Here is a 13,477-nt window from a genome sequence, read left to right as displayed (position 1 = left end):
AAATCTGAATAAAGATTTTGTGGGCATTTTCAAGCTTCCATAGGAGTCATTATGTAGAATCCCCAAAGGATATATACCCTGCCTTATCGTAAATTAATTGATATAAAGTCAGACCATAAACAAAACACAATTAGTATTTATTGAAGACCTCACTGCAAATGTGAAGATTATCAAGTATGTCCGCATCGGATGAATTTGATGCATTTCTAATAACCGGATAATGCCGCGCCACTCAAACAAAACAAAACGATGTTCCAACATGGGGAGAAAAACCTTCAAAGACTGAAAATGAATGCATTTTCATTGTGTTTATGACCATCTGGATACATGGCAGCTGGTAATATACTACTTCAATGCAAACAAAAGGAGATTTCTCAAGGTGAACATCTTTGTTTAGTTTGTCCACAATCAATGTGAGTCATGTCTGTAGTCAGTGCTCATTGCTCATACCTGCCTGTGGCTATGATTAATTAATTTAGAAAAGAATGATTGTCATTATCTACTAGAATGAATTTGCCTCTAGTCAACAATGTCAGGCAAGCACATGTCTTTGTGATCATCAAGCCATTGACAGACTAGAAAACAGAAGCTTTTTTTAACCTACTTTTTGTATTATTATAGTATTGTAGTATTAGTACAATACGCAAAAATATAACTAGGATTTAACCACTGCAATATTTGTGTGATGCTCTGCCGTTACAGATTCTGCCCCCTATTGGTGAGATGAGATGAGGTTAAAAGCTCTAATGCCACAAATGTAGATGAGCCTTGTTCATTTGGGGGGGGGGGGGGGTTGGGGGGGGTTGGGGGGGGGGGGGGGGGGGGGGGGTTGCCCAACGGGTCAAGCTCTGTCGGTTGACGGGGACGATGGTTGACAGTCTCGAGACCAGCACTAATTTTGCTTTTTTTTTATTATTTATGATTTTTTTTTTATGTTTTTTTTTTTTGTTTATTTTTATTTATGTATTTTTTTTTTTTTGGGGTTTTTTTAATTTTTTTAGAACACAGTTCTGGCTTCGAGACATAATCGTGTGGTCTGACCCTGCTACAGCTGCACAGTCAGACAACACTATGATCTGTAGTTTTCCTGTACTTTTTTTTTTTTTTTTTTTTTAGAACTGCGGTACATCGAATGTGACTTTCTGTATTCCATTCTGCACACAAAATAGCGGTAAAAAACAACCTTATATAAAATCAGTGCATTGCATACAGTACATTGATTTCCATGTGCTACTCAGTGAAAGTTATACAGTACCTTAATCAAGAATTACAAGATCAACTACAATTATCAAAAAGTGGACATGGTTATCTTTCTTTTTCCTTCTTTCTTTGAATAATCAGTATAATTATTATTATAAACACACTTGACAGGTCCAGGTCCATGGCAGGGTGGAGACTTGTTCTGTGAAAAATGCTCCAAGGAATATCTACGGCGTTGAGACATTGACAGTGCTTCTAAATGTGTTTCCTTCTCATTCATCAGCACAAGTACATTAAAAGACTATATTTATTTATGGAAGGCATCTACATCAATTACTAGTAGCTCAGATGCAGACACCTGTTTGTGTTTGTTCTTCTGCCAGCTCACATTCTCATAAACCGCATGGATTAGGCAGTGTGCTCCTATTATAAATGTAATAGTTTATAGTTCATTTTTGTTGGAAATTAGCATGCAAACGACTAAAACGAAATCACCAGTGTGCTAATTCATCCCAAGAGCCTCTTTATAATAGAGGTATTTGCTATGCTAAATGTTTTTGATACAGTTGTTTGACATTACAGGATAGGAGTCTTAATTATGTCTAAAACAAAAATAATCTGTATGTTCCAATTTCCCTCTCTACTGAAGAGGAAAGCTCTGACCTTCAAACTACATTCATTAGATTTTATTGAACAAAATCATGAAAGAATTGTAGGAGTCCTGAGCAATATACATATTATAGCTGCTACTTCAGATGCATTACTAGTGAGCTCTGTGATACATCAAGAAGACAAGATACTGAACCTGCACCAATACCAGTATAAGTGGAATATCACTTATTCTATTTGTATTTTGGCAACATTGTAGCCGACAGATCTCTGAAATGGTGAAATGAAGAAATAGTTTTAAATCCAATTGCAATAAATTTGAACATCTGCAATGAATCTCGGTAGCTGTCTATTTCTTTGTCAGGAAACTATTGCATCGAGAAGCCATTTTGTAACCCAGGAAATCTAGCTAAAGTTCCTTTATGTTAACGTTGTAGAAAAGCTCTGTGTGTGTGTGTGGGTGGGGGGGGGTGCATTTCACCAAAGCTCAGTGCACACGTATAATTGCCTTTAATCCAATTCTGCTAGCTTTATTTATGTTTTTTTTTTTTTTTATATAGGATGCTGGCAACTGATACAGCAAAGGGCACAAAGGCTGAGGTTAATGTTGAAACTGTATCTCTAAGGGTATTGCTACAAATATCAATCATAACTATTAACTGAAACCACCTGGGAGCTCCACACGCCTGTGGCTGTCATAAATTGGACACCAGAAAAATGTCCAGTGTGTACCTGTAGACTCAAGCCTTTTGTTTTAGTACAAGGGAGGATTGGTAATATATGTTTTTCTTTTTCAGCCAGAGAGGTCTAACCCTCCTTCCAACCACCCCAGTCCCAACGCCAGTGTGGTCTTGTCTAACCGAGTGCTGTTTAGAATGGATTCATTGAGTGTTTTTATTGGCATTTTCTTTCCGATTTAAATGATAGTGATGGGAAATGGGGGGTCAGGAAACACTGGTTTTACAACCACTGGTTTTCTCTGTGACACTGGTTAAGAGGACAAAGTCAGAGCATGTTTGCAAAAACTTCATTGGTGTCTAGACTGGAGATGGTCTAGAAAAGTATCATACAGTATATGGTAGCTTGATACATGTGTTTGTAGGTTGGGGACAGTGCTCTGGGATATTGTTGATCATGTGATTGTGGGGGACGGTGCAACTATGTATTTCCATAAGCTCCAGATCTTTTTTCTCTCTTTCTGTTATAATTGACAACAAATGAAAAAATGTGGAATGCAACGTTAATATTGCTCATTTGACTAGTTGACTAGAACTGGCATTTGTACAAGAACATCCTCTTTAATATTCAGCATAGAGTAAATGATAATTCCTGCAAGAATCAATTTCGTATTATTCTGCACAGTCTGTTTTTATTTTTTCCTGTTGTAAGAGCACTGGAAGCCAATCAAAAAGGTAATGCTTCCAATTGCTATCTAGTGCTTATATCACTTTCTCTGCTGGCTTTTATTAGCCCTTCAGGAACTATGTAAGCAACAGTACATGCCAAGCCTACAAAGGACTGGAGGTGAATTCCAATACATTCTCGTGCTCCTCTCTTATAAATCAGCGCTACGGGAGAGAGTGGGGCTATTTTTTATCTGCTGCCAGACTGCAAATGCCCAAGCAACTGCATGCATATTCTTGAAGACAGTCGCAAATCATGCCCACTATGGGCCCTTTTCAGCACAAGAAACGCCTGCCAACACACTGTTACTAGGCAGGTATACTCCACTGATTTAACATGAAGACGTGCAAGGATTTTTAAATGCTCAGAATGTCTAAAACTACATTCTCTTTTAAAAAGACTGGCCCGTGCCCGAGGAGGCTATCATATCACTTATCTTTAAGGGAGCTCCTTTTTTTTTTTTTTTTTACCTAACAAAACTCCATTATGCATGTGAGATGAAAAGACAATATGTTTCCATTGCCATCCACACGATAGATCTCCTAAAGCGGGGGGCGAAAATTGTGTTTCCTCATGCATTACCACAGCAAAGCTTCAACTTCCCTTAAAGGAAACTAAGACATGTATCATTTACCAAGAGGAACTATATGATGAAAATTTTGCGCTGAGGACCATCCGTTTGTGTACCACAGGCATCTGCAGTCTCCCTGTGATCTACCTTAGAGCAACTGGAAAAAACAACAGGTGTGTCATTTTGGAATATTCTTCGTTAATTACTGTGTAGCAGCAGGTAGCGAGGTGGGAGAGAAGGATTGAAAGAAGACTCATTGTTCAGCTGCATTGGCGAGCAAAGCACTTCTGGTCAGTGAACCCAGAATTGAGTTAGAGAGAGATGCTGTCAGCTTTAGCAGATATATTCACCTGACTTCTCAAAGCATTCTGCTCAACCACCTGCCTTCGGAAGAGAGCCAAGAGGCTTTTAAAGACACCAAATACATATCAGAAACAGGTACAGTTATTGTACTGCATTATCATTATTACTATCATCATTGTTATTATTACAAAACCCAACACGTTTCTGGTCTGCTGGGAATGACGCCTGTTAATTTAAGTTAATCTCAACAGATAAGGGGATAAATCATATTGCACTCCCAAAATCAGACTCACTGAGGGGTTGCAACAGCATGATGTATTTTGACATCTGCATTACAAAATAAAATTGATAAACATGTAAACTAACGGCTGTAAATTCAGGTGTACGTTTTTGCTTGCTGACCTCTGGTGGTGAGAGGAGGTAATGCAATGGGACACAGGTGCTATTGACTAAAGACGCATTGGGCCTGGCCTTTTTACACAGTGGTAGATGCTTGCCTATGGATTGTGTGATAGCCATCTCTTATCTAACCTTCATCACTTAATGTACAAAAGCTCCTCTCCACTCCTCACCAGACCGCCACAGTTAAAACCAGAGCTGAGCGCTAGGTCTGTCAGAAAATTTAAACACATGCTGTCAATGCTGCTTGGCGCAAACTGTTTCACTGGAAGTAAATGCAAATATAAAAGTCTTTGCGATTACAGCTACAGATTGGCAAAGTATTCGCTCTCAATTCTATTCCAGGTGATGTCCTAAAACTGGAGAGTGCACTTTTTAAACACTTCAGAACAGGATTAGGCTACTGACAAAGGACAACTCCATTAACCAATATCTTACATTGTTCACACAGGCCAGTCTGTCTCTCTATTGTAAGAAGTGTAGTCTATTAAAGCTACTGTTATAATGCCAGTACAACATTCGAAGATTTTGGAAAAGACCGCCTCGTCAAAACATTGAACATATTATGATTGTTTTTCTAAATTTAGCCCTATTGAATTTTGAATTGTTATGGATGATCTCTCTGATCTAGACTGAAATAAAACACATTTCTAGTAAAATAGTCTTTCATATTTTTCAAATACCTTATTTACTCTCATTTAAATGATCCAGTGGTTGAATGTATGATGCAGACAACGTGATAACATGTTTAGCGGAAATCCCTTTCCTGAATTGAGTTTAATTATCGGCTTTGCGATGGCAACACAATGCAAAGTGAACTATAAACTCCGCAAAGCCATTGTTGAATGCTAGACAAATGCTGCAAAACAACTGTTGTGCATGTGTTTCATTTCTAAAGACAAGTAACAAAAACGAAACGCAAACCATTTCAACAATATTGTGCTCAGAATTATTTCATTTAGATTGCTTTTTCGTAAAACAGCCTGCAGTTTCCTTCCAACGAAGGACTCCTCACACCAACCCTGTGCTTTCTGCTACGCAGTCTATAGGACATTTTAAAATAAATGAAATCCTTTGGAATATGTCTGGGAATGCTGCCGGAACAGCATGCAAGCAGATGAGCAAAGAAAAACTGCAGAGAAAAAAAGCAAAGCTTCCTACTTACTTTGCACATTTATATTTTAATGAAAGCACACTGACATTGAATTTAGCTTGTTTTTCACTTTTAGTTATAGTCATGCTAAAAAAAAAATTATCAGGAGTAAAAAATAATAATAATTTATTACATCCTAAAAGTTAAAGACACAGTTATAATGCCATCGTCCATGACTGTGTAGAGGATAACTGCACTTTCCACACTGATAACATATTCTACCTCATGCATTTAGAATGACAGAAATGCTTTCATCTTGTCCTATTCAGGAACAGTAAGTGTAGTTTTTAATTAAGAGAATAAATGGTCTCTGTTTAGCTTTGCCGCAACGCATAGCCTGCCCTGTCAATCCAAGGATGCTCAGTTTAAGATCTGTTTGTAGCAGACTTGGGATAAGTATAGTTGTATTTGATATTTTATTTGTAACTATTTCAAATAGTTGAAATATTTAAATACATATGCTCAAATAAATCAATTTTCTTTTTAAATATTCAAAAGTTATTTGAAAAAAAAAAAATCTTCAATTATTCCCTAATAGTTAATGAATAATCCAAAACTAAAACCTAATTATTACCCTAAATGTATAATTATGTACCAAGTCTTGCAATTAACACATGGTAGTGGTGCATGGGACTTTCTAACGAAGAAAATGCTGAACTTGTTCAAATCAATAACTTCAAAACAGACCATTAAACCAGAGGTTAAAGATATTTCACTGTTTTCAAATATTTATCCACTGAAATAAAATATTTGAATATTTAAATTAATTGATCAAATGAAATCTATCTGAAATAGAGTGGTTAACAAGGACAAGGCTTAACCTGCGTAGAATGCAGGATAATAATAAATGTGATGTTTACATATTTATGAAGAGTTTAAAGTATGTCAATGCATTTCAACTACTTTACTTATATTTAAATAGTTTCAAATAATAATTGCTTTCCACAAACCACATTTAAATATGTTCCAATAATAGTTACTTTCTGCAATCTGTATTTAAATATGTTCCAATAATAGTTACTTTTCACAAACCCTATTTTTCCTATATTTATCCCAGGTCTGAGTTTGTAGCTGTTAATGAAAGCCAATGGTGATATTTAACACTGGGCAGTGAATTTGTTTAGTAAAATCTGCTACTCAGGATAGTTCTTTAGAAACTCATCTATTATACAAGAACGTCTCCAATTAGCACAATGCTTCTCCAGTACACCTGTGGAGGGTCAGTTAATATAAACTGCCTGGTAACACTTTACACTGTGTCTCTAATTACTGTGTATTTACATAGTCGGTACTTAGCAAATACATATGTACTTAAACATAATTACAATGTTATTATGCATTGTTACAATGTACTTAATATGTGCATCTTGTATGAGAAAAGGGTTAGGGTCATATCATGCAAAAAGAATTACACATTAAGTAACTATGCACAATAACATTGTAATTAACTACTATGTAAATAAACAGTAATTAGAGACACTGAATGTAAAGTGCTACCAAACTTTGTTACCAAGGATAGTCTATTTTACAGGAATGTCTCCAATCAGCTCGATGCCTCTCTGGTACACCTGTGAAGTCTCAGTTAATAGAAACTGTCCTCCGCTGGCTGGATAAAGGACAGCTCACCACAAAAGAACCTCTTTCTTTCTTCGCCTCAATTTGATAAAGCAAGATTGCAAACATTGAAGTTTATCTTTTTTTTTATCTTTTAGAGAACACAATGCCGCTCACTTATCTTCACCCGTATATATGTGTACTGTATTGTGCATGATAAGAGGAGGTACGTTCAATATTGATTTGATTATGCTTTTTTGCATTTTAAATTAATAAATAGGAAGAGTAGTGATGGTTCAGCATAGGTATTGTAAGCAGGCATAGTAAACCATAATTAACTAAGATAAAGAATCATTTAAAAAAAAAAGGTAAAGCTTAGCAAATTAATAGTAAAAACATGGCTAAACCTGTGAAACATCTCACAGGGAGCTTGTGGTATTATTCGTTCTTAACCTGATGGGCAGGCACCTGACAGCATGCAGTATAAATGAGTGTCGACCTCTCTGATACTAAGAGCGCCCACAAGCTGAGAGAATGTACCAGATTGTGCTTGGCTAATTGGTGATCTCACTGTTACCGATTGCTCTGATTTATAAACACATACTTTCTGCAAATGTGTTTACCTAAAAAAAAAACAACAACAACAACAACAACAACAAAACACCAGTAGTACACTTACATTTACTGAACACTTCAAACCCTACAATCTGGACTCCAAGATTACCACGCTTCGAATTTTGCACTTTCTTTTTTTAAGATAGTTTACCAAGATCAGCGGTGCTTTGGCATGATTTCAATATGCTTTTATTGTGCTTTACTTCACTTTACTGTGCTTTCTCTTTTATGAGAGTCAAACCCTGTGAAAATGCTGCACTATTGTGGCCTCAGACAGTCTCGATGCCTAATGTGACTGACATTTATGTTTAGGGTCCCCTCTAGTGGTACAGATTGTCATTTCAGTAATGCATGTACTAAACTCACTTCTTTATTTTTCCCTCTCCTGTCTTCTTGTTAACAATCTTAGTCTGAGGGATTTAAAAGCAGTAAGCGTACCCAAGACAATAGGGACTCTTTTTAAAATAGACATTTAAAACACTGTATATGATTTTCATGCTCGTTTTAATATTTATGAGCACCCCAAGGTATTATAAAGGCTGGAATTAGGGGTTCCCGAGTGGCACTCGGTAAAGGCGCGCCACGTGTAGTGCAGGATGCGCCCTATAGCCTGCTCGCCAGGTTGTGGCGCACAATTGACCAAGAGTCGCCCGGAGGGGAGAGACTTCGGTCGGCCAGGGTGTCCTCGGTTCACTGCGCACCAGCAACCCCTGTAGTCTGGCAGGGTGCCTGTGGGCTTGCCTGTAAGCTGCCCAGAGCTACGTTGTCCTCAGACACTGTAGCTCTGAGGTGGCTGCATGGTGGGAATGCAGTGTAAAAAAGAAGCAGCCAGAGGACAGCGTGTGCGCGTCTTCACCTCTCCCGAGTCAGCGTGGGGGTGGCAGTGGTGAGCTGAGCCTACGAATAATTGGATAGTCCAAATCGGGAGAATTGGCGACTACAAAATTTTAAAAAATTATAATAAAGACAAATAAACAAACAAATAAATAAATAAATGCTGGAATTCAAAAAGAACAAGCAGAACCACAAGACAAACACGAATAGCAGTCTGCTTACTGCCAGCCGAACCCTTGCAGACTCGTAACTCTCCTGCGTAATCCCATACGGGATTCCAAGAAAGCGTCTCTACTTCTTAATGTTAAACACATGACCTAAAGGTTGTGTTTTCTTCTGTTTAATCAGCATCCTAAAAATCAGTGTTACCCAAAGTGATTATGAGAGCAGTTACTACTAACATTTTCCTAACAGTAAAATCATTGCTTTTATTCAGAGCTCCATGGAGACAGGGGCATTCAACAAGCAACAAAACGACACAAACTCCACCTTTTAAACTCAAATCAAGCCATCCAACCAGCCCTTCAAGAGGCAAGATAATAAGTTTAATTTTTCACTATGAATACCTTTAAAAGAACTTACAGAATTGGTAAGATCTGTACGATCTACCCTATTATTATCAATTCCCTAACCCATAATAAACGAGGACATTCCTCCCTGCAAGCTACATGTTACCATCCCAGCAGATGTTTAAAATGCAGGTCATCACCCCAGTATAGTACAGGGCAATTACATGGTAGACATTGTATCCTGCTTCCTGAAGCCTGGGGGGAAATCTCAGATCTTTATATCTCTTCTGGAAATGCCAACCAAAGCACAGTGCTGATGAAACAGACTTATTAACTAAGTAAGAATGGCAGAACATTTCTCTATAATATTTATGGCAAGGTGTTTGCAATGCTAGTGCCACAATAGCAGAACAACCACTATATTAACCACATAAATGTGCTTATGGTGTTACTGTATGTAAATAGGCACCTATCATAAACTATGTACTGCCTGCAGTATCTCCTATGGCCCAGCATCTGACAGTTATTAGAATGTTAAAATTAACTGGAAATACAATGTACAACTACAATGCGAATAAAAGAAAACAGTAAATCAATAAATACAGTCACATTCTGTACATACACTTACATACACATGATTGCAAACACACATACATATAGACGCACATTAATGACCAGGTCTAGATCCTTCAGGAGGATCGCAGCAGGTTTAAACTTTGTTTTATTCATTGTCGAATGTACTTTAAATAAGTGCTTTGGTGAGGAACAGGAGACAAGGACAATCTTTCCTGATTGTCTCAACTGAACAAATGACTTCTCCCCTCCTGCACTTATCTTCAGGTAATTACCAATTGATTTCAGTGCTGGCGCAGATACCCGTTGCAGAAAGCTTCGTGGGAATGACAGCTTCTCATAGTCTCAGGACAGAGGAGCTGCTCAACAGTGTGGATTAGAGATAAGAGCAAAGCTTCACACACCTCCGTACAGGGTGTTCTGTTCAACCTTTACATTAACCATGTGTCCCCTGGACAAAGAACAATAAGAGTCACCAGAAGTTGACACACAGCCAAGGCTGAGTACAAAGGAAAAACAACTTGGCTTAGTGTAACCAGCAACCCAGCGCAACCGCAAGCGAGCTTCTTAAACACAATGCAAAAGAGCCAGGCTCGTCTGCATTCCTGGTTTTAGAGCTTTTAACCTCGTCTCATCTCACCAACTGGGGACAGAATCCGTAACAGCAGTGCATCACACAGCACTGCCTCTTACATTATTACAAGAGGAAAGCGAAAACATTCATCAGAATGGATGTTTTAGCCAGGTAGTTCTGTCCATGCAGTGTTTATTATACGTTTGACTATGCAGTGTTTAATACACGTTTGACTACAATTTATTTCTGTTTGAGTTATGCAGTACATTGCATAGCCCTTATGTGGATCTAACTTTCATGAAGGCATGCCAAAATGTTTGTCCTCTTCACTTAGTTTCCTACTGTACTGTTTGCCCTCATAATAAAATGATTGAATGTTTGAAGCTTGTGATGTTTCAAAGGTTTTAGATTAAGGGGTGGGTTTTCCAGGGCAGTGCAATATTAAAGGTGAACGTTGAATAATTCATGCTGTACAGGCGGGTTATTGCTTTAGAGACGATGATTGTTCAGAGACAATGGGCTTTCAGAGGCTTTTGGGAAAGGAACAATACAGATTTGGGTGATGACCAGTAAGACAGTAACTGCTTATAGGGAATCAATTGACTGTTATTTATGAACACTGCTGAATGAAGTCTGAAAGCCTGAACACTGCATTTTTTAATATGGAATGTTATTTCCTGTGACTCTTGACTACAGAAGATTCCGTCTTTGTAGCTCTAGCGTGGATATTAGCTGCATACAGAAAGATGGATGAGGTTTTTTAGTGGTTTAGGAGCTGAAAGGAAAGAGACACGTGGAACACTGCCTAATTTTAACAATACCTAAAAAAAATGCCGTTGCCTAATTTAAAATGCTGAGTTGCTCCTATCTGATGCATCTTAAATGGCCATAAAACAGCATCTATGTAATTTATAGAACAGATAGATGCATGTGATTGTAAATCAGAAATGTATTGCATCTGAGCTGTATTAGATACAGGTTTACACTTTAAAAACATGCATGCATGATGTTAGCTTGGAAATAATAACAGGAGTTACAGAGCATTTAATTAGGCACAAGCATCCATTTCCTGGTAATATCAGATGATTAAGATTAGGTTAATAAAAATAAAACAATACAAAACAATTATAATATCTATGACAATTTTATAATGTCTATTACAATTGTTATGGTCATGTGATACCCAATTTTCCAACTAAAAGGGGTAATGCTTTATTTTTACTTCTGTTAATAAAAATATCAATGCATACATAACCCATAATTGACAACCAGATTATTTAATTCATAATGAATTCAAATTGACATATGTGTGGTTTGAAGATTCTTCCCTAAGAAATACTGTCATTAGTTAAAGGTAATGGTAACACTTCTGTTTAATTTACGTTAACTAAATACAGTTACAGTACTTTACAATTACAATGGAGTTTGTATGCACTAAATATTAATGACGGACAGTCAACAGTTATGTTTCTTCTAGCATGGGTAACTGCACTGCAACTGTAGTAACAAAGCAGTTATAATAAAATGCCATTCTAAAGAATGAAACTTGCATAAAACCTGTGACTGTTAGGATTGTATACTGTATTGTGCAAGACAGCTGACTACAGCGTTGATTACAGGGTTAGCATAGATCAGGTATATTTTACATTTGTGAAGCATTCACCATCAAAATAATACAAGAAGCTGCTTTCAAGAGGCCCACTCTTCTGAATTTACCCATCTGAAGAAACAATCTGACGTCCTGTGCTTTATTCCCCTAATTACAATGCACACCATATGTTGCTGAAGCACACTGTAGTATTTCTTCACATGCCTATAGAAGCACATTTTGTGAATGGCTCATTGAATCCTGCCTATAGACAGCATTTTTTTTTTCTTTTTTACCATTGCTTCACAAGTCAGCATTTTGCACAAAAACAGCAATGGATAGACATCCAAGCACAGCAAACACGCAAGGAAAAAAAAACAAAAAAAAACTCCTCCAAGTAATTCTACAGTTCCAGCAGAGACCAGAGCTCTGTTGTTTAGCTTGTGCAGACTCATGCATTCGAAGATTTGTGATTGCAAATCTATAATAGACAAGCACTAATACAATGGAAATGTACACTGTCCTGTGAATTTTTTATTTTTTTTTTAAAGTTCAGTATTAACTGCAGAGCCTCTTCAAAACATGCTACAGAAGATGCCAGTAATCTGTCGTATAAGGGATCAAGTACAAAGCTATTTCAGTTGATTTGCCCAAGCAAGACAAAACATAAGTCCTGACATCATTTAACAAACAGGACAGGTACATGCTCAGGTAGTATATGGAATGGCTAGGGGGTAAAAACATGTATTCTACTCACCGAGTATTAAGGCTCAGAGCTGGAAAGAGTAGAAGCAGGGAAACCGCACTGATGAATTTCATAGCTTTGTCTCTCTCTCGCTCTCTCCTCTTCCCTCTCTCTCTCTCCCCTCTTGCTTTCTCTCTCTCTCCCTCTTGCTAACCCTCACACACACATACACACACACACAAACAGAGAGAGAGAGAGACACTGCCTTCTTTGAAAGGAGGTACTCCTGTTTTAAAGAATCTATGCAGACTGACTGATGAAAAAAAAAAAGCTCTGGTAGTGATTTGAGATTGAGAAGTGATGTCACTGGCAATTGAGCCAGTGCTGAAAGCCTCCTTCCCGATTATCTGTGATTATTCAAGGCAGAGAATCTCCTGATTAGGGATTTGTAATTTTTATCAGTTGCAGACAGGGAGCCATGTAATCTGAATACGTATGTGTCGATTTACACACAGAATATATGAAATCTTATTACCTCACAAGTGGAGAAGAGTGCATTTGCTCCTCAATACTGTGTGCATGTGCCTCACCCACCGGATGTGGTGGCTTCACATGATTAGGACATGATGAATGGTTTGCATTACCGGTTTAATGGAGTTTAGGTCCATTGTCCGCCAATGCTCCTGCAATATTTTTCCCTTTCATTCACCCATCTCATTTAGCTTAATTAAAAGCAGCTGGATGGAAAGTGCACTTTGTTCAGTGACCACCTAATAATAAAGGACCCTCTTTGAGGCACGGAATCGAAACTTTCTCCCTGATGTTACCAACATAATGTGGTAGCACTTTACATTGTGTCTCTAGTTACTGTGTATTTACATACTAAATGCATGTGCAATTACACAA

At 37.6% G+C, this 13,477-nt stretch overlaps 1 protein-coding gene across 2 annotated transcripts in view; it reads right to left on the bottom strand.

The window, feature by feature from the left end:
* The window catches only part of LOC121294269 (leucine zipper protein 2-like), a 67,351-nt gene extending 54,471 nt beyond the window's left edge, over nt 1-12,880 (bottom strand). Inside the window, exon 1 of one of the 2 annotated variants that reach the window (XM_041217833.1) lies at nt 12,644-12,880. In XM_041217833.1, the coding sequence (XP_041073767.1) occupies nt 12,644-12,705 (62 nt within the window). In that variant the 5' untranslated portion in view covers nt 12,706-12,880. The remainder of the gene's footprint in view (nt 1-12,643) is intronic. The other variant, XM_041217832.1, reaches the window with a different exon arrangement.
* Nucleotides 12,881-13,477: the final 597 nt, after the last annotated feature.

The sequence above is a fragment of the Polyodon spathula genome, chromosome 19, assembly GCF_017654505.1.
Source record: "Polyodon spathula isolate WHYD16114869_AA chromosome 19, ASM1765450v1, whole genome shotgun sequence".
Classification (NCBI taxonomy): Eukaryota; Metazoa; Chordata; class Actinopteri; order Acipenseriformes; family Polyodontidae; genus Polyodon; species Polyodon spathula.
This window is presented reverse-complemented; position numbering and strand designations above follow the sequence as displayed.